Consider the following 25054-nt stretch of genomic DNA (forward strand, 5'->3'; position numbering starts at 1 on the left):
TACATCATGAGAAATGCCAGACTGGATGGATCACAAGCTGGAATCAAGATTGCCGGGAGAGATATCAATAACCTCAGATATGCAGATGACACCACCCTTATGGCAGAAAGCAAAGAGCTAAAGAGCCTCTTGATGAAAGTGAAAGAGGAGAGTGAAAAAGCTGGCTTAAAACTCAACATTCAGAAAACTAAGATCATGGCATCTGGTCTCATCACTTCATGGCAAATAGATGGGGAAACAATGGAAACAGTGACAGACTTTATTTTCTTGGGCTCCAAAATCACTGCAGATGGTGACTGCAGCCATGAAATTAAAAGATGCTTGCTCCTTGGAAGAAAAGCTATGACCAACCTAGACAGCACATTAAAAGCAGAGACATTACTATGCCAACAAAGGTCCATCTAGTCAAAACTATGCTTTTTCTAGTAGTCATGTATGGATGTGAGAGTTAGACAACAAAGAAAGCTGAGCGCCAAAGAATAGATGCTTTTGAACTGTGGTGTTGGAAAAGACTCTTGAGAGTCCCTTGGACTGCAAGGAGATCCAACCAGTCCATCCTAAAGATATTCATCAGAAGGACAGATGCTGAAGCTGAAACTCCAATCCTTTGGCCACCTGATGTGAAGAACTGACTCACTGGAAAAGACCCTGATGCTGGGAAAGATTGAAGGTGAGAGGAGAAAGGGACAACAGAGGATAAGATGGCTGGATGGCATCAGTGACTCGATGGACATGAGTTTAAACAAGCTCCGGGAGTTGGTGATAGGCAGGGATGCCTGCTGTGCTGCAGTCCATGGGGGCGCAAAGAGTTGGACACGACTGAGCGAATGAACTGAACTGATACTTCAGAGGGCATGTACTCAATAAATATGAAAGAAAGAAAGAAAGTGAAGTTGCTCAGTCGTGTCCGACTCTTTGCGACCCTGTGGACTGTAGCCTACCAGGCTCCTCTGTTCATGGGGTTTTCAAGGCGAGACTACTGGAGTGGGTTGCCATTTCCTTCTCCGGGAGATCTTCCCGACCCAGGGATTGAACCTGGGTCTCCCGTATTGTAGGCAGACGCTTTACCGTCTGAGCTACCAGGGAAGTTCCAATAAATGTGAACTGAATATTAAATCTAAAGGAATTACCTCTTACTATGTGCCAGGTGCTTAATATGCCTTATTTTGGTATATCTTTACCAGATTACCCTGAGTTTACATCTGAGGAAACCAGAAGCTGAGACAGGGACAGTGGCTTGCCCAAATAACCCAGCTGGTCAGCAGCTAAACCCTGACCGGCTTCAGGACTACCTGAGCAAGATGTTGGCCTCAGGCCCATCACCTCTCTGCACAGGGTCTCTTGAAGCTCATGGCCCAGGAGAACACATGCCAGACCAAGGTCACACTAGAATCCTTTGGCATCGAAGAGTACTGCCTCCCGGCTCCACCTTTCCCCCAAGACTCCCATCTTCATCTGGCTGACATTCCAGACCAGTTAAGTTCAGGGCTAGCTCCTCACTCTGAAATCTGCCCAACCTCGGACCACGGGGAGGGGTGCACCACTGGTTCAGTATCTTTCCTTCCCCCAACCCTGTTTTTGATTCAGTTCTTTTCCTCAGAGAAGCCCTCTCTACATGGTCTGCTCCCCACTCCCAAGTGATCTGGTCTCCAAACTCTTAACACCACTTTTCAGATGAGTGGTATACCATCACCCCCCAACCAAAGACCCTCCTGTGCCCCTGTCCCAGCTCAGTGGTCCAAACGTCCCTTTTCCCGCTGCCCATCCAGTGACCGGGCTCTCTGGTCTCTCTTCACCCTGATCCCTCCCCAACCCACCTGCCACCTCCGAGGCTCACCTCTCATCTCCTGTGCGGTGCACCGTGATCTAGGGCTTCACCCAACCGCCCCCCGCCCCAGCACAACTGCCAATCGAGTCCCTCGGCTCTGCCCCCCCCAACCCCGCACACAGTGGTCCGCTCCATCAGGTCCGCCCCCCCTCCTTCACACACCCAGTGGTCCGGCCCCCGGACTCACGGGGCGGGTCTTTGAGGACCGCGAGGCGCGACGGAGGCAGAGATGGCAGCGGCACGCCAGGAGCTGCAGCGGGACCGGGCGCGCTTCGTCTACGTGACCCGCTTCGGCTCGCACCAGTGTGGCGGCGTCCTTCCGCTGGGCGGCCGCAGGGCCCAGGGCCCGAGGCACGCCGGGCTCAAGGACGGCCACAGCCAGGAGAAGCCGCGGGCGGCAGCGCCGCCGAGTCCAGGTGCTGCGGAGCTGCCCCTTGGCTTCCGGTCCGGGGCCCTCGCGGCCTGCTCCCCCGCGCGGCGTCGAGCGAGCCGAGCGGGCGCAGGCGGGCGGCGCGTGCCGCGGGAGCGGCTGGCTGGGCGGGCGGGGCCCGCGGGCCGCTGACCTCTCCACCCGTCTCGTCTCGGTAGCCATCTTCCCGGGGGCTGGAGTCATTTGAACGGTTGACTTCTCAGTCTCTCCCCCGCCGCCACACCACGCCCCCACCGCCCCTCAGTGGGCGGCTGCGGGTTCGTCGTTTTGCTCTGCGGCCGTTAGGCCAAGGACAGTGGGCCACTCGCCATGGACGGCCCTCCTGTCAGTGTGGGGACGGAGAGACAAGTCCGAACTGCGCGTCGGGGTTGCCCCGAGACGCCGCAGAAGTGCCATGAAGGTCGTTTGAGATAAGCCTGAGATCCGAATCCGAGAGGGGAGACTATTGGGAGGAGCCACTAATGTCTCTCAGGATGATGGGGGCCTTGGCCTAAGTGTCCGTATTCCTTTTAGGACTCATTGAATTTATAAGTTAGCCGAAGGAGAACCGACATCTTTAAAATGCTGTCTCTTCCTGCTTGAAAGCAGAGGAGAGGATATCTTTGTATTTTCATTCCACCTGCTGCTGCTGCTAAGTCACTTCAGTCGTGTCCGACTCTGTGCGACCGCATAGACGGCAGCCCACCAGGCTCCGCCGTCCCTGGGATTCTCCAGGCAAGAATACCGGAGTGGGTTGCCATTTCCTTCTGCAGTGCGAGAAAGTGAAGGTGAAGTCGCTCAGTCGTGTCTGACTCGGTGCGACCCCATGGAGCACAGCCAACCAGGCTACGCCGTCCCTGGGATTTTCCAGGCAAGAGTACTGGAGTGGGTGGCCATTGCCTTCTCCGCACTCTGCCTGACCTCCCTCATTGCTCAGTTGGTAAAGAATCTGCCCGCAAAGCAGGAGACCCGGGTTGGATTCCTGGATTGGGAAGATCCCCTGGAGAAGGGAGAGACTACCCTCTCCAGTATGCTGGCCTGGAGAATTCCAAAAGATCAGACGTGACTGGGCAACTTTCTCTTCACTTTGTGTCCTTCAGGAATGTTTTATATTCAAATGTTTTTTCTTCTATTGGCTTTTCATATATCCTGTTAAATTTATTCCTAGGTATTTGATCTTACATACAGTCGTGAATGTGATTTCTTCTTCCATAATGTCCTCTGAATGTTCATTGTTTGTGTATATCAGGCCTCTTGATTAAAAAACAAAAAAAGTTTGAGGAGAGTTGACATAACACTGGGGTATACAGTGGGTAGTATACCACCTTAGTCAGAATCTAGAACATGCACATCACCTCAAAAAGTCCTGCTTCTCTTTTGAGAGCCCATCCCTCTAGCTGTACTTAAAAAAATTGATAGTTTATTGAGATATAATTCACAATCGACTGAGTTTGCTCATTTAAAGTCTGTAATTCAATGATTTTTTTTATAGTGTTGTGCTACCATCGTCACAATCAATTTAGAACATTTTTATTACCTCCACCCAAACAAACCCTGTAGCCTTTAGCGGTCACTCATCATTTCCTCTCACTGCACCTAACCCCAGCCCTAAGTGAGCACTCAACTATTTACTGTCTCCACAGATTTACCTATTCCGGACATTTCCTATATATGGAATCATGCAGTATGGGCACTTTTGTGATTTGCTTCTTTCAAGTAACATAATGGTATTAATTGATTTTTAATTTTTGGGTTGGACTGAGTCTGTTGCTACACACAGGCTTTCACTAGTTGTAGAGAGGGAGATGAGTCTTCATTGCATTGTGGTTGCTTCTCTTGTGGAGCACTAAGCACTCAGGCCTCAGTAGTTGTGGTGCAGGGTTTTAGTTGCTCCGTAGTATGTGGAACCTTCCCAGATCAGGGGTCAAACCTGTGTCCCCTGCATTGGCAGCTGGATTCCTATTCACTGTACCACCAGGGAAGTTCCTAGCCTGTTGATTTTTGTATGTTAATTTTTGATCCTAGTACTTCATTGAATCCTTCTATTATTTGAATTAGTTTTGTCATTAATGCTCATGATTTTCTGGGTATACTATTATATTATTTGTAAATAGTATAACTTTATTTATTTTTAACCTATTTTTATGCCCGCAGTTGATTATTAAATTATTATTGTTTAATTGCTCTGGCTGATACCATGAATAGAATGTTGAATAGTAGTAGGGATAGTGAGCACCCTTGTCTTGTTCCTGATCTTAGGGGAAATGCCTCTAGTTTTTCCCCATTAAATAAAGTATTGTTTTTAAGACTAAGGCCTGTATGTTTAAAACATTAAAATGTGTCCTTCAGTTTTTATTTTCTTCATTGTTTTTACCAGGAATGGATGTTGAATTTTGTCAAAGACTTTCTTAGATTTTTGGAGATAATATTTTTTCCTTAGATTTATTAATATGGTATATGATAATAGATTTCCTAAGATTGAACCAACTTTGTCTTCGTGAAATAAATCCCACTTGGTTATAATTTTTTTTTTCTTAATATGATGTTGGAGTCTGTTTGCTAACAGTTTGTTTAGGATTTTTGGTTTGGAATTTGAGACAGTGTTTCTTTCTTTATTTCATCTGGTTTAGGTATCTTAGTTAAACTTAGTTCATAAAAGGAATTAGGAACTTTCCCTTTCTTTTCAATGCTCTGGAATAGTTTATAGAGCACTGAGATTATTTGGTATTTGAAGATTTGGTAGAATTCTTTTGTGAAAACACCTGGGTCTAGTTTTTATGGGATAATTCCTCAATAATTGTCTCTGTATCGTCTATGGAAATTGGTCTCTCTACATTTTCTAATTGGATTGGGCCAATTTTGTTAATCTGTATTTTTCCAGGAAATTATTGATTTCGTTGTTTTATTTATTTGCATAGAAGTCTGCTCAGTAGCATCTTTTGATTTTTAAAAATTCTTTGTGTTTCAATGGTTAGTTCCCCCTTTTCATTTTTTGATGTATATGCTTTCTTTTTCTTGATCAAGTTCACCAGTGTTTTATTTTGTTAATTTTTTAAAACAGAGGATTTTGATTTGTTAATTATTTTTCTAATTTCTTTCTCAATAATAAAGATAAATAATAAAGATAAAGCTTCATTATTTCCTTATGTGTATTTTCTTTTGGTTTACTTTGTCCTTATGCTTTTGAGCAAAAAATTTAATTTTTCCTTCCTTTTTGTCAATAAAAGTATTTAGCGCCTGAGTTTTCTTTCTGACTACTACTTTAAATCCCATAGATTCTAATAAATGGGCTTCCCTCCTAGTTCAGTTGATAAAGAATCTGTGTGCAATGCAGGAGACCCAGGTTTGATTCCTGGGTTGGGAAGATCCCTTGAAGAAGGAAATGGCAACCCACTACAGTATTCTTGCCTGGAGAATCCCATGGACAGAGGAGCCTGGCAGGCTGCAGTCTATGGGGCTGCAAGAGTCGGACACGACTTAGGGACAGACTTCCTATTTGAAAGGAATTAATTACTACTTTAAATCCCATAGATTCTAATATATAATGTTTTTATTGTCACTTAAAAAATTTTCATTTTTGTAATTTCAGTTTGTATTACCACTTTCACTCTAGAGTTGCTTAATAGATTTAATTTTTTTTTTAAATTTCCAGGACTTTTTCTTTTTTCTTTCTTTCTTTTCTCCTAGTAAGCTCTAGTTTTATTGCATTGTGATCAGAATGTTGTTTGTAATGTCTCCACTTTATGAATGTTATTGATGTTTATTTTGTGACCCAATTCATGAACTCTGCTTTTGGTTCTTTTTCTCCTCCAAAAAGCAAGAGAGAGGACTGTCCTTTGATGTTTCTTCTTTAAATTATGCTTGCCGCTTTAACCAAATCAGTTCCATTAAATTGCAGGCTTTTGGTCCTTTATGTGGTGTCTGGCCTTTTAAATCACACATTAAATTCTTTCCTGTGGTCTGTGCTGTGATCTGCCTGGTTATCTTCTGTAATAGTATTTTGAGATTTAGGGTGGATTTCATCTTTCTGCTGTTTGCTCCAGCTCTCTTGCAGGCACCTTTTCTAGTGTCCCTCCTTTCTCTTTCCTGTTGGCCACAAAACCTTGCTTAGGGTGAGGTTTAAACAAATAGGATTGTAGTGCTGTGATTTAATGCTTTTTCTCATTTTACTTACATTAATTTTGCGTTTTCAGCGTTCTCTCTCTTCAAGTAATGCTGGGGTTATGGTTTTGTGAAGAATTCTTGTAAAGTTTTTTGGGGAGAAATTTTGGCATGTTTATTACTGTACCCTGTCTTTCTCCCTTCCCCCCGCTACTGACTGTAGCTACCCAGAAGTTCTGCATTGAAAGGTTTTGAACACGAGAAATAGTAGGAACAGGTTTACTTATTTCATGCTGTGTAGAGGAGATTGAGTTGGAGGCAGGCAAGACTAAAGCCCAAGTTGAAAAATACACGAATATTTTGTTTGCTATCTTTTCAGGACTTGATTTTACTTTGCTAATTTAACTGACTTAAATTAATTTTGATAACTGAGAAGTATAAAACTGTACTGTGTGTAACTTCCTGAGAATCAGCTATGGTGGGAAACCTTCAGAGATTCTTCATCAGGGGCACTATTTTAGACTTCATATCCCTCCAAAGGTCCCATTGTTAAAAGGTGCTCAGGTTTTTTGTTTTGGAGTTTTATTTTTTGGCCCTTGTACTGGTCATCTAAAAAGTTAGGACTAGTGTAAGACATTTTAGCATTAGGTTTCCAGTTTCTTTGAATAATAGAAACAGATAAAAGACTCATTCTAGGAATTAGGAGTATGGTGGTGGTGGTGAGCTCTTCAACTTTAAAAAGGAGAGAGCAGGAAGAGAGGAAAGAATAAAATGGATCCAGTATTGCATTAGCACCAGCAGATCAAAGAGACAAATAATAGGCCAGCATTAAGATAGTGGATTGGAAATGAAGAATATTGAAAAACAGAAGAAGAAGCTCATGGGAGAAGGGAAAGGATGCATGAATTAGTACTGGAGATCTCCACGTAAGTTAGGTAGAAACGACAGGATGGCAAAGAGCTGAGATTGTGAAACCAACTCTCTGCTCTTGTAACTGTTCTGTGCTGAGCTAGAATGGCTTTCCTCTAGTTGGCTGCCCTGCTGGGGTAGGAGATGACAATGATTCGATTTTGTTTTGAAGTTTGGTTCTGAAATTTTGAAATTTTTTGCTGTTCCTTTGTGGCAAAAGTGACATGATCAGAGCTGGGGGAAAGATAACTGGGAGTGAGTGAGAGTGGGAGAGACTGGAAGCCAGAGACCAGTTTTGAGGCAGTGGTAAAGTGGAAGTATAAAAGGCCTGAACTAAGAGGTAGCAGTGGAGGTGGCATGAACAGGATTGACGACTGGCTGCAAGAGGGAAAAGGCCAAGTCTGAAGTTTCCGTGCTGGGCAGCTGGGGGGATGATCAAGCCATTATTTGGTGACCACTCTGCTGTGCATTTGAAACCAAGAATAGTGTCAAGGGAAAGAGGTCCTGAGGTAGACTTATGTTTCAGTCAAGCCAGAGTGCTTAAGTGTTTTAAGTCTTACTCATTCTTGGGTGTATTTAATATTAACATTAAGTGGGCATTCATTGAATACTTAGGCCTGGCTCTCTGTAAGGAACAAAGGTAAATGATTTATTCAATAACATTTATTTAACATCTGCCGTATTGTAGACACTAGGTCGGGTGCTAGTGGCATAGATGACGCAGGCAAATGTTTTACTCTCAAGGGACTTTTACATGAATAATGGAAATACAAGCTAGCAGGCATCAGTGCTGTGAGAGAGACAACTTGGAAGGTCTTTGATAGTTCAGGAAAATAGAGACATACAAACAAGAAATCAAGGTATATGAATGGAGAAATTGCTAGCGGGATGGTAGGTATTTTCAAGAGCATTGACTTTGCAGTCATAAAGCCATAATCTTGGATCTCTTATTTACTAGCAGTGTCATGTTGGCTAAGTTAGTTAACTATTCTGATGTTCAGTTTCCTTTTCTATAAAATCAGGATAATAGTTTCTACCTTAGTGAGTTACTGTGAAGATTAAAGGAAGTAATGCATGCGAAGTCCATAGCACAGGGTTTGACAGAGAGAGTAACATGCCAGTAAATGCTGGCACACTCAGCAGAAGTAGCTTGAGGAAAGAGACGGTGATCATCCCAGTGTCTGTACACTAAATATTTATTGAATGAGTGAGAAATAAGTTTTATACCACATTGAAGAATGCCTTGGAGACTCATTTTATGATTAATGCAGATTTTTGAATGGTGGAGTCAAGTTATCAGAAACACATAGGGTTTCCTGTGGCTCAGACGGTAAAGAATTTGCATGCAATGGGGGAGACCTGAGTTCGATTCCTGGGTCAGGAAGAGCCCCTAGAGATGGGAACGTCTATCCTCTCTGGTATTCTTGCCTGGAGAATTCCACGGTCAGAGGAGCCTGGTAGGATACAGTCCATGGGGTCTCAAAGAGTTGGACGTGACTGAGCGACTCATACACACACATATACTTCTGGAAGATAAGCTTATAAGCTGTTGCTGCTGCTAAGTCGCTTCAGTCATGTCGACTCTGTGCAACCCCATAGACGGCAGCCCACCAGGCTCCTCTGTCCCTGGGATTCTCCAGGCAAGAATATTGGAGTGGGTTGCCATTTCCTTCTCCATTATAAGCTGTATATGAGATGTATTATAGTTTAGAAATCCATGCGTGTGTGCTCAGTCATGTCCAGCTCTTTGTGACCCCATGGACTGTAGCCCACCAGGCTCCTCTGTTCATGGAATTTTCCAGGCAAGAATACTGGAGTGGGTTGCCATTTCCTCCTCCAGGGGATCTTCCTGACCCAGAAATCAAGCCTGTGTCTCCTCTGTCTCCTGCATTGGCAGATGGATTTTTTTTTTTACCACTGTGCCACTTGGGAAGCCCCTTAGAAATCCAGGGGCTGGCAAGTCAGTAACTCTTCTTAATGCTTCAAGCAAGACTCATAAGTTAAGCTGGTTCTATGTTCTCCAGAACTTGGGAGATACAGCCATAATTTATATATAGTAGAGCTTCCCTAGTAGATCAGCTGGTAAAGAATCTGCCTGCAATGTGGAGACCTGGGTTCAATCCCTGGGTTGGGAACATTCCCTAGAGAAGGGAAAGGCTACCCATTCCAGTATTCTGGCCTGGAGAATTCCATGGACAGAGTCCATGGAGTCTCAAAGAGTCTCCAACTGACTTTCACTTATATATAGTAGAGGATGATGAATGCTATTGTGGAGGTACAAATAAATGCTGTGGAGGTGGTGAATAATTGGGGGATGAAGGAATTAAGGAAAGCTTTTTGGTGGTGGATGTGGCTCTGTGAGATTTACACACATTCCTGAGATAGTAGGGGATTATAGGTGGGAAAACATGTAAGCAAAGTTCCGAGTAAGGATCAGTGATGGATAATGATTAGGGAAGGAGGAAAATATATTTAGACTGGATCAGAGTGTTTGCAAAGAGTAGAGACAGATTTGAAGCATAAGTTGGAATAAAATCTAGGCATACAGTGGAGCCATAGCCTCAGTAAAGTGCCCAAAATAAATAGAAGAAATGATTTTGCCTTTTTTCCTTTTCTCTTCTCTTATGCTCCTTGACGTATTTTATATTCCTAACTAATACAGATAGATATGAGGGTGCCTATCTTGACCTCAAGGAGTATATATATCTAGGTTAGGTAAGACTTACAAACAGAAAATATTTGGAAATGAGACAAGTACAGTATTCCAAAGGTTGTAGGCACTTAGAGGGAAGGATACACATGGGTATATGAAGAGTAGAGTTTCCCAAACCTAAGTTTTTTTCCTGTTATATCTGTATCTCTGTACTGTCATTTACTTAATATATTTATTTAAATAGGTGCATTTTCCCCTCCCAACTGAATTTCTTTTTAGAACACTTTACATCATTACCTCAGTGGAAAGCATGTATCATTTTCCATAAATAGAAATTAACTGAAAACAATCTAATACAGGGAAAACAATATTATTAAATTCTAGCCAAATAGGTTGTCTTCTGGAAGTTGCTGTAGTCATAAAGAGAAATGAGCAAGAAAAGTTTAAATGACATACTAGTTCCAAACTCAGACTTTCTCTTTGATATAATCAGCAGATTGAAAAAGAATTCAAAAGAGAAAGAGTTTCTCTTCATGTGAGTTCATGTTCGATAGTGCTCTATCTGTGCCCCACTCAGGATCAGGGGTCTGTTCCTCACAAACGGGGACAAGCCAGTTTAGGCTGTGTTTCACTCAACAAACAGAATATTTATTGTGTATCTAATTGCTATACTACTGGACTTCTAATGAATAGAACACATTTCTCAAGGAAACAGCCTGCTAAATCCTGTGGTAACTGAGCATAGGGTGCTTTGTGAAATCAGAGAAGGCCCTCTGCCCCTGGAAAGCTAAATACCGGATGAGTCGAAGAAGGCCAAGTAGAGAGTGGTGGCATGGCAGGAATAAGGTGGGGAAGTGTTGGGCTACATACAGGGTGTTGCAGGCAAAAGAACAAACATAAACACTTTCGGGAACACATGCTCATTGTGCTACAATTTTGTCTTTGGATACACAAACCCTTAGGTTTTCTTCTCACAGTTAATATTTGGGAAGGCAGTATGGTTTATTGAGTAGAGTCAGGAAGCTTATCACTCTGACAGACCTTCATTAGAACCTACTGTGTGTCTGGTAGCATAGATAGAAGAATAATACACACAGGGACACTGCCCCACCAGAAGGTCACCGCGTGGTGAAGGAAACAGTATAAACATATGCTAGGTCCTTGGCTAAGAGGAGACTCTGCCTTGGGCCCGCTGCTGTAATAAACTGCACTCCACTAATAAAAAATAAATAAATAAATAAACATGCTATAAAATTGTGCTAAGTACCTTGAGCAAAGTGTTTCTGGAAGCAAGGGCTGTGGGTGTTTGAGGGGAGAGGCTTTAGAAAGGTGGTGACATATGAGCTGAGTCTTGAAGAGCAGGTAGATATTTGCCTCACAGTGGGGTGTGTGTGTGTGTGTGAGAGAGAGAGAGAGCTTGCGCACACGCGCGTGCATGCGCCTGGGACAAGATGTGGTTTTCTGGTATTTGTTTACTCTCTTGCTAACCTTTCTGGGACTCACCTTTCAAATTAGAAAAGGAAGGAGATCTGGGCACCATTAGATAGTTTACCCTTAGTTTACTTGTTTTATTTTTTTCCAGTATAGAATTAGTTAATTGGTAAACTGCTATTATCTAGTCATCTGAAATATATCAACAAGTGTAAAAATCCCCAAAGAAAGCTTGAGACATTTATAGTAGTTAATTATCAGGATAGTGAATTCTTTAAAGTATGTGCTGACTTGATATTTTACCTTGTTTCTGTCTTTCTCTCTTTTTTTAAAATTAGGTTTAACCCAGAAGAATTTAGCTAAAAAGTTTGACTTCCCCATACCTTTGAGTGAAACTTCCAAAATAATGAAGAAGAACAAAAAGGTATATTTTTGCACAGGGGAACGAGTGATATTTTGAATTTTAGATTAACCTGTTTAAATACAAATGTGTGAAGAAACTCAAGACATTAAAAATAGTTCCATCTTTTGAAAAATTTAGTTTACCAAAATGAGAAAACTAGAATTGTCAGAAATGAAAGTGGGTTTGAAAATATTTATTAATCATGAAGAATATCCCATCCTGTTTTTGAAGATATAAAATACATTTTAATCAAAGTATAACTACAAGCTTTTTCAAAGCATGAAAGTACATATTCCATAGAATATAACAAACTCAGTGTAACATAAGAAAATCATGGATTTCACAGAAAAGTAAAAGGTGTCTATATTGTTGTCACAGTGCTCTTTTAAGGACAAGGGATATACGCTGTTTCTAGCAGGAAATCTGGCAAGCGTGGACCTTTATGCTGAACCATTTTCTTGTCAAGTTGTCCACATGTCATGGTAACTTCAGTGTTTTAAACATATTCAAGATCAGTTATTGTACTAATCTTTGTTTACCACCATATGTTTTACACTTCAGTTTAAAGAAATCATTAGTTGATAATGACACATAGATTATAGTATTTCTGAATTTTAAGTTTGTTTGATTTCTAATCTGTATATGGTATAGAATAGCATTCAGAGTGACTCTTTCAGCAAGTGTATTTTGAGTGAGCATTTAATCCTCCCACTATACTGAGAAGGTTTTCTTCTAAGAACCAATTCCTCTTGCACAGTGGCCAGTGTTTGCCTATAACTACTGTGGGCCAGACACTGGGTGTAAATGCTTTATGTGTATTTCTCATGATGTCTAATAATCCAGTGTATGAAGTTACTCCTAGGTGAGATTAAAACACTTGCCTGATATTAAGCAACGGGTTAAGTGGTTAGGCTAGAATTTGAGCCTAGATTTCTTTTTATTTTTATTTATTTTTTTTTTGAGCCTAGATTTCTATGTTTGCTTCTGTGGTCTCCATTCTTCCTATTCTAGTATATTCATGCTCTCCAGTAAGTTTGCTTTGGTATGTCCTAGGAGAAATGTTTGATTATTAACTAGAATAAAATACACTAAAAATCATATCATGGCCCAGTGGTTTAGACATAGGAATAGAAATTTATTATTTTTACTACCTTTCAAAACAAAATTGAGTATGATGAAACCATAGGACTTACTAGACATTGCCTTTGAAAGACCTTGCCATCATCCAGGAAAGTTTATTTATTATAAATTTCCCCAATTATTTATTTTTAATTTTTTGGCTATGCCATGCAGCATGTAGGATCTTAGTTCCCCAACCAGGGAACAAACTGCCTCCTGTGGAGTCTTAACCACTAGACCACCAGGGAAGTCCCCAGGACAAGTTAGTTTAAATACTACAGAGAGGAAATACTAAGAAGTTAGAAAAGGATATCAGAGAATTCAGTGAATATGGGAAGGCAATTTTGTTTAATTTTTAGGTCTCTGAGTGCTTTGTAATGATACTATCAAATCAAATGTCAAATATCATAGTTGACTTGGGGCTTCCCTTGTGGCTCAGCTAGTAAAGAATCCACCTGCAATGCAGGAGGCCTGGGTTCGATCCCTGGGTTGGGAAGATCCCCTGGAGAAGGGAACGGCTACCCACTCCAGTATTCTGGCCTAGAGAATTCCATAGACTGTATAGTCCATGGGGTTGCGAGGAGTTGGACACGACTGAATGACTTTCAGTCATCACAGTTGACTTACTCCTAGTTGTCTGCATCACACTGTAGTCTGTATTCTCTGCCAAGTGTTCCTTAACTGTGCTTATCTTTTGAAGGTTTTAGTATGGAATGGAGTGTACAAAATCATTTCAAAAATGCTTAAAGAAAATGAGAAATACAGACTTAGGCTGAAATGCCAACAGTTGTCTAGTGAAAGTAAGTAAACACAATTTTCGTTGTATTAAATAGAGCTGGTTTCTCTAATGCTTTATTTCCCTTGGATCACATTAGACCAGTAGTTTCCCTCACTGTCACATTCAGTGCACAGAACTGTAGAATCAAGGCTACCATTTTATCACTGTTCATTATAATTAAAAGTAGAAAGCATTGTAAAGTTCTAAATGTGGAGTAGACCACAGGTGTAGGTATGTGTGGAGGAGTGCAGAAAGTGAATGGTGACTGGAACGTCCTGAGCCAAGGAAACATGCTTGTCTTCTTAAATCTGAAATATTTTTGTTAAATCTGAATTTGAGTGAGTGAGTGAAAGTTGTTCAGTCTTGTCCGACTCTTTGATACCCCATGGACTGTAGCCTGCCAGGCTCCTCTGTCCATGGAATTCTCCAGGTCAGAATACTGGAATGGGTATCCATTTCCTCCTCCAGGGGATCTTCCCTTCTCCAGGGGATCTTCCCAACCCGGAGATCAAACCCAGGTCTTCTGCATTACAGATGTATTCTTTACTGTCTGAGCCTCCAGGAAAGCCAGGTCACAAAACTCATCCATATAGATGAAGAAAAACATTTTAACTATATTATAGTGTACATTCCGTGTTACTTCATACAGTCACTTCCTTTTCATGATGCTGCAGTCCAATTTAATGCATTTAGCAAAATCTGCCCTTGAGTTATAGCCCTGATGTCATTATTTCATTCCTGGAAAACAATTCTTAAATTAAACCATGTTTAAAACTGCATCAGTTGATGTTGTGGTCAGAGCAAAATTAGATGTAATTTAGTATGTTTATTAAAGTAATTGGAAGTTCTGGATTCTCAAACAATTAAGATGGATAAAATTTATGTAACAAATAATGCCACATGAATTGCTTAATCATAAGTGATTTTCTTTCCTTCACATGCATGTCCTAATACATATATTACCATGCTGAATGTTTCTGTAGGTTTTTAGTATAGTTACTCAGTGACAACTTTTATTTTGACAGTCTATAAATCTGCAGAGTTTGATTTTGTGAAAAGTATTTTCATAAGATAATTGAAACAGAATGTTGTAAGCAATATAACACTGGAAACTCATTACTGTTCTTGTAATATTGCATTCATAATAGCATAATTTTTTTTGCAATAATGGTATTTATACTAATGTTCACATTAGTGATACTCTGCTTTGCTTTTCTTATCCAGTTAAGAAAGAGAATGAGGCAGGAGAGGGAATTAGGAGGAAAAAGCTGTCAGTGGTTTCTTAGGTGACAAGGATGCTTGTATAGGCAGAGAAATGTGCAAAAATATCGACATTGTTCTGTTAATCCAGATCCAGTTACTCTAATAAACACACTGGATTACATCTAAGTTTGCTCTGGCCATTACCTTGAACTCGTTAAATTCTTTTGTGCCTCAGCAGAAGGCCTTCTGAGCCCAGATTGCTCAGTGGTAAAGAATTCACCTGCCAAGCAGGAGACGTGGGTTTGATCCCTGGGTTGGGAAGATCTCCTGGAGAAGGAAATGGCAACCCACTCCAGTATTTCTTGTCTGGATAATCCCATGATCAGTGGGCTACAGTCCATGGGGTCACAAAGGAGTCAGACATGACTGAGGAACTAAGCAACAATAGGCCCTTTATTAAACATCAAATGATCTAATGGTCTTATAAGGATTATTTAGCAACTTAAATTGATATGCTGTATTTTCCAGAAGCTGCATGTTATAAAGGAAAAGTATCTTTGTAATTCATTATTTTATTACAATTTTAAATAAGATTATAGAAGCTAATAATTATATTTTTAAATGTATTATAATTCTTGTTCCTTAATATATGTTTATTAATGGAAAAACCAGTGCCAGAGACCAACTTGAATTTTCCTTATACTTTATCTTGTTCCTAGATTCAAAAGATACAAAATGAATCTTCCTGTCATCTTCTGGTAAGAACACACTTAAATAAAAATAAAAAAGTATAGACTTTCCCCTTCGCCTTTACATTCTACCATCTCCAACCTTTAGTGAATACCTATTGCCTAATTTCAGCCTGTTTGCTTTTTTAAACCCAGTGTTTGACACCTAGAAGGCATTTATTAAATGTTTATTGAAATTTAATAAGATTCATTCAGGCCTCATATTCACAGTGCTATTGAAACTACTTTCTCCATGGTCCAGCTTTTTTTGTTTTTTATTTTTGTTCATGTATCTGCTTAGTTCTGTTTTCTTTTTGAAGATGCTGTCACATTTAATATTATTTTACTACTATTCCTTCAAAAATTTTTTTTTTACTTATAACATTAAAGACTGTGTCATGGTTCTCTTTCTGCCTTTCTGAGTGTATTTTCTGTGTATCTTTTACTTGTCCTTTTTGCTTCCATCTAATAACAAATGCTGCTATTGGAGTAATTGGTTCCATTCTCTCTTTATGGGCTTCTCAGGTGGCACTAGGCAGTGGTAAAGAACCTGTCTGACAGTGCGGGAGACATAAGAGACGCAGGTTCGATCCCTGGGTCAGGAAGCTCTCTTGGAGAATGGCATAGAAACCCACTCCAGCATTCTTGCCTGGAGAATCCCATGGACAGAGGAGCCTGGTGATCTACAGTCCCAGGAATCAAACCCAGGTCTCCCATACTGCAGGCAGATTAGTATTCTTTAATCTGTAACAACACTTCAGTCTTTCTTTGTCTTTTATGATATTGACAATTTTGAAGAGTGCAGGCCAATTATTTTTCCGTCTGTCCACTTGGAGTTGCACAGAGCTGAACATGACTGAAGCGACTTAGCATGCACATTCTCTCTTCACATACTTATTCTGAGATAATTCACCTGTTTTGTAGCTCAGTTACTCTTTCTGGGTGTATGACCCTTAAATATCTATTTCACTTCTGACCTCTGGTCAAGTCCCTCTGAATTTCTCTAGGCTGTTCTGCATTTACTTTTAAATGCCACATGGCTTAAACTGATCATGTCATCCCCCTTAGTTTTTTTTTTTTTTTCCATTTGTGCCCTGGTTTACTTATCCTCTGGACTCTTTCAATTCTTAGGGATAGGTTACACCCAGTTTGGTGGGGTTTGGGAAGTAGTAGAGAAGGTAAGTAAGATGAGCTTTGGTGAAGAGAAATTACACTTCTATAAGTGAGAATGTGGGGGAAGGGAGTATATGGACATCAGCAAATTCATGGAGTCCAAGAAAGTGTTTAGGCATGTACAGTTTTATTAAACTTATTTAAAGTAGTCATAGTAAAGAAGGGTATACAGTATACTGAAACTTTGTTTCAAGTTGACTCACCTGGATACTTGGCCAAGGATTTGTACTTAATTCAGTAGGCAATGAAGAAACATGGAATGGTTTCTTAATGAATTCTAAATGATTTATTCTAAATGATTTCAAATGTATATACAGATTGCAAGAAGAATACAAAGACCTTCAGAATACACTTTGCTTGGGTTCACCAATTTTTACATCTTGCCACATGTGCTTTGTCATTATCCTACTCCCCATTCCTCTTTCTCTGTGTATGTGTAAAGTCTTGCCCCTTAATACTTTAGTGTGTATATCCTAAGAGCCAGGATATCTTTATTTTTACAATCACACTATAATTATCAAATTCGGAACATTTATCACTGTTATAAAATTTTTATAAAATCTATAGTCTGTATTCCAATTTTTTCTTGTGCCATTAATGTCCTTAATGGGATTTTTTTTCTTACAGAAGATCTGATCAAGAGTCATGTATCATTACATTAATTAAGAGTCATTAATTGTAATGTCTCTTTAATGTAATGTATTAGTCACTGAGTTGTGTCCAACTCTTTGCAACCCCATGGACTGTAGCCCACTAGACTCCTCTGTCTATAAGTTTCTTGGAGTAGGTAGCCATTCCCTTCTCCAGGGGATCTTCTCAACCCAGGAATTAAACCCAGGTCTCCTGTACTGCAGGCAGATTAGTATTCTTTAATCTGTAACAACTCTTCAGTCTTTGTTTGTCTTTTATGATATTGACAATTTTGAAGAGTGTCACCTAGAGCCAGACATCCTGGAATGTGAAGTCAAGTGGGCCTTAGAAAGCATCACTATGAACAAAGCTAGTGGATGTGATGGAATTCCAGTTGAGTGATTTCAAATCCTGAAAGATGATGCTGTGAAAGTGCTGCACTCAATATGCCAGCAAATTTGGAAAACTCAGCAGTGGCCACAGGACTAGAAAAGGTCAGTTTTCCATTCCAATCCCTAAGAAAGGCAATCCCAAAGAATGCTCAAACTACCGCACAATTACACTCATCTCACACACTAGTTAAGTAATGCTCGAAATTCTCCAAGCCAGGCTTCAGCAATACGTGAACCGAGAACTTCCAGGTGTTCAAGCTGGTTTTAGAAAAGGCAGAGGAACCAGAGATCAAATTGCCAATATCTGCTGGATCATCGAAAAAGCAAGAGAGTTCCAGAAAAACATCTATTTCTGCTTTATTGACTATGCCAAAGCCTTCGACTGTGTGGATCACAATAAATTGTGGAAAATTCTGAAGGAGATGGGAATACCAGACCACCTGACCTGCCTCTTGAGAAATCTGTATGCAGGTCAGGAAGCAACAGTTAGAACTGGACATGGACCAACAGACTGGTTCCAAATAGGAGAAGGAGTACGTCAAGGCTGTATATTGTCACCCTGCTTATTTAACTTATATGCAGAGTACATCATGAGAAATGCTCTGCTGGAAGAAGCAAAAGCTGGAATCAAGATTGCCAGGAGAAATATCAATAACCTCAGATATGCAGATGACACCACCCTTATGGCAAAAAGTTAAGAGGAACTAAAAAGCCTCTTGATGAAAATGAAAGAGAAGAGTGAAAAAGCTGGCTTAAAGCTCAACATTCAGAAAACTAAGATCATGGCATCTGGTCCCATCACCTCATGGGAAATAGATGGGGAGACAGTGGAAACAGTGTCAGACTTTATTTTTTTGGGTTCCAAAATCACTGCAGATGGTGATTGCAGCCATGAAATTAAAAGACGCTTACTCCCTGGAAGAAAAGTTATGACCAGCCTCGACAGCATATTAAAAAGCAGAGACATTACTTTGCCAACAAAGGTCCATCTGGTCAAGGCTATGGTTTTTCCAGTGGTCATTTATGGATGTGAGAGTTGGACTATAAAGAAAGCTGAGTGCCAAAGAATTTGAACTGTGGTGTTGGAAAAGACTCTTGAGAGTCCCTTGGACTGCAAGGAGATCCAACCAGTCTATCGTAAAGGAGATCAGTCCTGGGTGTTCATTGGAAGTACTGATGCTGAAGCTGAAACTTCAATACTTTGGCCACCTGATGTGAAGAGTTGACTCATTGGAAAAGTCCCTGATGCTTGGAGGGATTGGGGGCAGGAGGAAAAGGGGACGACAGAGGATGAGATGGCTGGATGGCATCACCGACTCGATGGGCATGAGTTTGAGTAAACTCCGGGAGTTTGTGTTGGACAGGGAGGCCTGGCTTGCTGCGATTCATGGGGTCGCAAAGAGTCAGACATGACTGAGCGACTGAACTGAACTGAACTGAGGCCAATTGTTTTTCAGTCTATCTGTCTGGACTTGCTGATACATTCTCCTGATTTGATTCATATTTTGCATTTTTGGTTGGTACATTATATAAGTAATGTTACTTTCTTCTCAGAACTTCACATCAGGAGTCATGTGGTCTTCATTTATCTCTTATTGAGGATGTTAACTTTGATCTATTGGTTAAGATGTCCAGTTTTCTACTATACATAGTTACTGTTTTTCCTTTTATAATTAGTAAGTATTTTATGGAAAGATAATAAGAAATTATGCAAATATCTTGTACATTGTCAGTATAGGACGTTTCAAAGCAGTGGGTTGATCAGGTGTGCATTTTGAAAAGAATCTGATGTCATTTTGTGAAAAAGTGGAATGGAGGCAAGACAGAAGGTGAAAAAGAAAATCTAGGGATTGTAATAGCAGTCCAAGGGAAAAGTGAAATGCACTAGAAAAGTGGAGAGGAGACAAATGACTAGATGTAGGGAAATATGTAGATGATACTGAGGTTTGAGAATGAATAGGTAAGAAATAAGGAAGTCAAAAGAAAGAATTGGTTTTATGAACCTACTTAGTTTTATTTTGGCGTGTAGGATTTTCAAACAGTAGGGACTCAGGTGAAAACTGTAAGCAATTGGAAGTGTTGGAGCCTGTGTGATACCGATACTGCAAAAAGGTCATATGCAGTTCTAGCGGTAGGTGCAGATGAAACCTCAGCATGGGGAAGGAGGGAGAGGAGAGGACTGAGAACACAATGTCGGGCATGCCTCGGATGAAGAGGAAGTCTCAGGCTCTCCAAGAGGGATCCTAGGGGCATGATTAGGAGTATTGAGAGAAGTGATTGAGAGAGGGGATACAAATGAAGCTTGCAGGAGATCAAGGGACTGATCTCAAAGGGACTGAGTTCAAAGGAGGGCATTGACCTTGTTCAGTGACAGTATAGGGGTTTGAAAAGCTGTGAACATTTGTTTAAGAGTTCCAACACTTAGAAGTAAAGCAAAAATTCCAAGTGTTGACAGTGACCATCCTTGCAATGACTTTGCTTGTGAGTGGCTGGAGTGGCCTGGTGATAAAGGCCTGTAGTATAGTGTTTTGTGGCACAGTTCTTGTAATTGGGACTGTCACCAAGGGTATTGACAGGAACTGGGGAAGAGAAGAAAATATGAGTTACACATTGAGTCCCTCAGAAGCTTTTTATGGTCAACTAGAAAAGGCAGCTTCCCTGGTAGCTCAGGTGGTAAAGAATCTGCCTGCAATGCAGGAGACCTGGATTTGATCCCTGTGTGGGGAAGATCCCTTGTTGAGAATACCCACTCCAGTATTCCTGCTGGGGTAGCCAGAAAGGAGCCTGGAAGACTACAATCCAAAGGGTCTCAGAGAGTTGGACATGACTGAGCAAATGAGCCCACATAGAGAAAGTGAAAGCTATCAAAACAGTAAGTGCAGGGAGTGGCTAACTGTTGCTTTGCTGTATTAGAAATGTTACAGTTTTTCAGTAACTACTAATTGTGACATTTTATATTAACAAGAATTCAATTTTGTCCTCTTTTATTTAGGTTTAACCTATGTCTGGATCTGTTACCAAAGAAGATTATGAAGAGTTTAAAGACGGAATTTTAACTTGTCATAATTATATGGTTTGTTGGAATTAAAACTTGAACAGTTGAGCAGAAGAAACTACACTTTTTATCAATTAGTGTTTCTTTGAAAATTAATAAAAATTTTAAATGTTGTTATATGCATACAGGTATTATTTTGAGAATTAATACTTATTCCATACTCATTAAAATTATTATTTTACGTAAAATTTAAATTAGCATATCAGTATAATTGCATGCATTTAAAATTGCCAACTTTTCCCTTTTAATAATGAATCTGTAGCCGCTGTTTTATTTATCTCTTCATATAGATTTAATTAAGTTAAATTTGGATTCACTTAAATTATTTTTGGCTTCCTCACTTTTTCTAAATTCCTCAATTATGATAAAAACCTACCATTTACATAGAAATTGTTTGATGTGTTTAATAGTTATTTAAGCCATCTTTTTATCTGAGGGAAAATTAGTAAATTTATGCAAATTCTATATTATAATATGGAGTATTTTGGAGAAATGTTGGATAGAGATCAAAGACATTCTTCTCCTTTATAGGCTCCTAATTAGATACATTTTTAAGTCGATAAATGAGAGATTTAGAACTTTGAAAATAATTTAGAAGTGTTTTTCAGTGAAGTCCCTGTTTTTCTATTCAATGTTAGTAGTAATCTTCTAGTGCCTATAGCAGTTCTGCTTTTTGCTGATGTAGTCTCTCTCCCTAAATTGTATAAGAGACTGGAGCTAAAAATATAGGAGGAAGGAGACAAAAGGATGTTTTCTCATCATCAAGCTCCATGTGCACTCCTTGCTTCTTTCCCTGAGTAAATTTGGCTCAGTTCAGTCACTTAGTCCTGTCTGACTCTTTGCGACCCCATGGACTGCATCACACCAGAGTTCCCTGTCCATCACCAACTCCCAGAGCTTGCTCAATCTTGTGTCCATTGAGTCGCTGATGCCATCTAACCGTCTCATCCTCTGTCGTCCCCTTTTCCTCCCGCCTTCGATCTTTCCCAGCATCAGGGTCTTTTCCAGTGAGTCAGTTCTTCACATCAGGTGGCCACAGTATTGGAGTTTCAGCTTCACCATCAGTCTTTCCAATGACTATTCAGGACTGATTTCCTTTAGGATGGACTGGCTCAATCTCCTTTAAGTCCAGGAGACTCTCAAGAGTCTTCTCCAACACCACAGTTCAAAAGCATCAATTCTTCAGTGCTTATCTTTATAGTCCAACTCTCACATCCGTACATGACTACTGGAAAAACCATAGCCTTGACTAGATGGACCTTTGTTTGCAAAGTAATGTCTCTGCTTTTTAATATGCTGTCTAGGTTGGTCATAACTTTTCTTCCAATGAACAAGTGTCTTTTAATTTCATGGCTGCAGTCACCATCTGCAGTGATTTTGGAGCCCAAAAAAATAAAGTCTGTCACTGTTTCCCCATTTATTTGCCATGAAGTGATGGGACCAGATGCCATGATCTTAGTTTTCTGAATGTTGAGCTTTAAGCCAACTTTTTCACTCTTCTCTTTCACTTTCATCAAGAGGCTCTTTAGTTCTTGTCTTCGCTTTCTGCCGTAAAGGTGGTGTCATCTGCATATCTGAGGTTATTGATATTTCTCCCAGCCATCTTGATTCCAGCTTGTGCTTCATCCAGCCCGGCATTTCGCATGATGTACTCTGCACATAAGTAAATAAGCAGGGTGACTATATACAGCCTTAACGTACTCCTTTCCCTATTTGGAACCAGTCTATTGTTCCATGTACAGTTCTAACTGTTGCTTTACCCCTGCGTTAAAGGTCCCCTTTTTTAATCCAGGATGATAACAGTGATGTGTATTTTTTTGAGTGTACTGAGAGGGTGAGCTTCCTCATTTCTCTTACAGTGGCATTATAGAGTGACAATAAAGTAGAATTCTCATGAAGTGGTACAAGATGTAAGGGTTGTAAGATAATTCATGATGTTAGTTATAAGTTGACTATTTCATGAGACTGGAACAGCCTAGGGTTGTTGCGTCTTTACCAAATCCACCTACTTCCAGTTGAAGGACACATTGCCTGAATAAATGGGCCCTGCCTGCCATGCAGTGTCCAAAGGTCCCCTAGCAGGGAGGGTCATGCAACTTCTTTGGAGTGTACTGGGCAAATGTTCTGCCTGCTAAATTCTTGGGCAATGCTTCAAATTTTAGTTTATACAATTTAAATCATTGTAAAATGAGACAATGACTTGTTTACACTGCAATTTATGTTGCATAAGGTTTTATGATGAATGTAAATGAAGATGTTAGATTCACTTCAATGTAGGTTTATATTTATGTAAGTTATACTACTTGACATAGTAGTCTGTTTTAATTTATCAAGTGTGTCAGTATTTATGCGACATGGCTTCCCTCATAGCTCAGTTGGTAAAGAATTCGCCTGCAATGCAGGAGACCCCAGTTCAATTCCTGGGTCAGGAAGATCTGCTGGAGAAGGGATAGGCTACCCACTCCAGTATTCTTGGGCTTACCCTGTGGCTCAGCTGGTAAAGAATCTGCCTGCAATGTGGGAGACCAGGGTTCTATCCCCTGGGTGGGAAGATCACATGAGTCTAGTGCTGGATACAAGCTTTGTTTGTTTCTCTGTTCTAGACCCATGGAATAAGGGCTTCCCTCATGGCCCAGTGGATAGAGAATCTGCCTGCAGCACAGGGGACACAGGAGATACAGGTTTGATCCCTGGATTGGGAAGATCCCCAGGGAAAGGAAATGGCAACCCACTCGAGTGTTCTCACCTAAAAAATCTCATGGATAGAGGAGCCTGGTGGGCTATAGTACATGGGGTCGCAAAGATTCGGAAACGACTGAGCGACTAAGCATGCACAGTGATGATAGACTAGATTTGAGTTTGGGAGCCAAGCCTGTGGAAATGGAGTTGGAAGCACACTGGTGCTCCTTTTGTTACAGAGAGGATGCTTGAAGGGCAGTGGTATACAACTGGAATAGCATCATAAGTTCCTAAGTCAGGGACCATATATCTATGGCATCTATGTAAATATGCTGCTCAGATTTTCTCCCATGGGGGACATAATTGATGGCCTACCTGAACTGCATTGCAAATCGAGTGCTGCATTTGCATGAGGCCCTTGTTTCCCAATTATTTGCTTGTAGCCAGTCATTAAGCATGGCGGGGATATTAAGGCAGGCACATTTCTGTGAAATGAGCCTTAAAGACTCCCCATTTGCCTTGCTGAAAGTCTCTTAGAACCACAACAGAGAGAGGGAATCTAAGACTTTTCCTACCCAACTCTCTTTCCTCACCCCTTTCTCCTGCAGAGATCAGTCCTTCGCCACGGTGGGATGGCTCTCCTGGCCTCCCCTGACACTCTCTATTTTCCCTCACAGGCATTTCTTCAGTAAGTACTTGCACATCTAATTTCATCTTGGTTTCTGTTTTTGAGAAGTGGTGATGTCAGGAGTGGTCTGATAAAGTAGGCAGTGAGATGGGGCACTGGGATGGTGTGCTTACCATCAAGATGGCAACAACACTCCTTGAATGGTGTGTGCAATATGGAGAGTCTCTTGCACATGGTGGTGGTCCTGTTCTTAAAGATTTCACCTGAGGTCTCTTCGAAAAACTTCACAGTGAAGTAAATGTCTTGGCAGGTGTGTTGATCCAAGCATTTGAAAGATACAGGGTGAGTAATGCTTCAAATATAGCTCAGTTGTCTGGTTACTGCTATGCTGTGTTAACACCCTACAGACAGGATAGTAAGAAACTCTATGTCCATTAACAAACAGTTAAAGAATAAATGTAAGGACCAGTGCTTCTCTCTGGTAGTTTATTGAAAAGTCTTTGTCTGTTGCAGTGGAAGAGCAAACTTTGTTAAGTGGCAAACAGGATCTTAGAGCTAAATTTGCAGAGCTCCATAGATGAATAAATACTCAAGGCAGGTCTGCTGTGACAAAGTCAGGGCCCAGGTTGGAGAAATCTGAGGCCCTGGAATATATAATTGCCCTATCTAGATGGATTTCCCAGAAGTTGTTGGCTCTGCAGATTCCCTTGAACCCTTGGAGTTTGTAAGGTAGTCTACCCTTTCCCTGTGCTTCAAGGTGTTGTAGAAGCCCCTCCTCTTCAAGGCAGTGTGTGTCTCCTCAGGAGCTGCCCTCAGCTCCTCTCCTGGCTACTAGCCCAACTGGAAAAGAGCTAGGCCAGATGAGGCAGGGAAGAGATTACAAACAGAAGGAGCTCTAAGAGTTAGCTAGCATGCCGTGTCATGAGGAAGGAGCA

At 40.8% G+C, this 25054-nt stretch overlaps 1 protein-coding gene across 2 annotated transcripts; it reads left to right on the forward strand.

Moving 5' to 3' along the window:
• Window positions 1–1992: 1992 nt before the first annotated feature.
• On the forward strand, window positions 1993–20935 carry C25H5orf47 (chromosome 25 C5orf47 homolog). Of its 2 annotated transcripts, XM_043887569.1 has the most exons (5): window positions 1993–2244; window positions 11670–11755; window positions 13554–13653; window positions 15554–15592; window positions 20750–20935. In XM_043887569.1, the coding sequence occupies exons 1-4, from the start codon at window positions 2058–2060 to the stop codon at window positions 15571–15573; spliced, it is 393 nt and encodes a 130-aa protein (XP_043743504.1). In that variant the 5' UTR covers window positions 1993–2057; the 3' UTR covers window positions 15574–15592; window positions 20750–20935. The 2 variants fall into 2 exon arrangements, with proteins under 2 accessions (XP_043743504.1, XP_043743505.1); XM_043887570.1 differs by lacking the exon at window positions 13554–13653 and having other exon boundaries at window positions 2021–2244.
• The last annotated feature ends 4119 nt before the right edge of the window (window positions 20936–25054 follow it).

This window comes from Cervus elaphus, chromosome 25, assembly GCF_910594005.1.
Source record: "Cervus elaphus chromosome 25, mCerEla1.1, whole genome shotgun sequence".
Taxonomy (NCBI): Eukaryota; Metazoa; Chordata; class Mammalia; order Artiodactyla; family Cervidae; genus Cervus; species Cervus elaphus.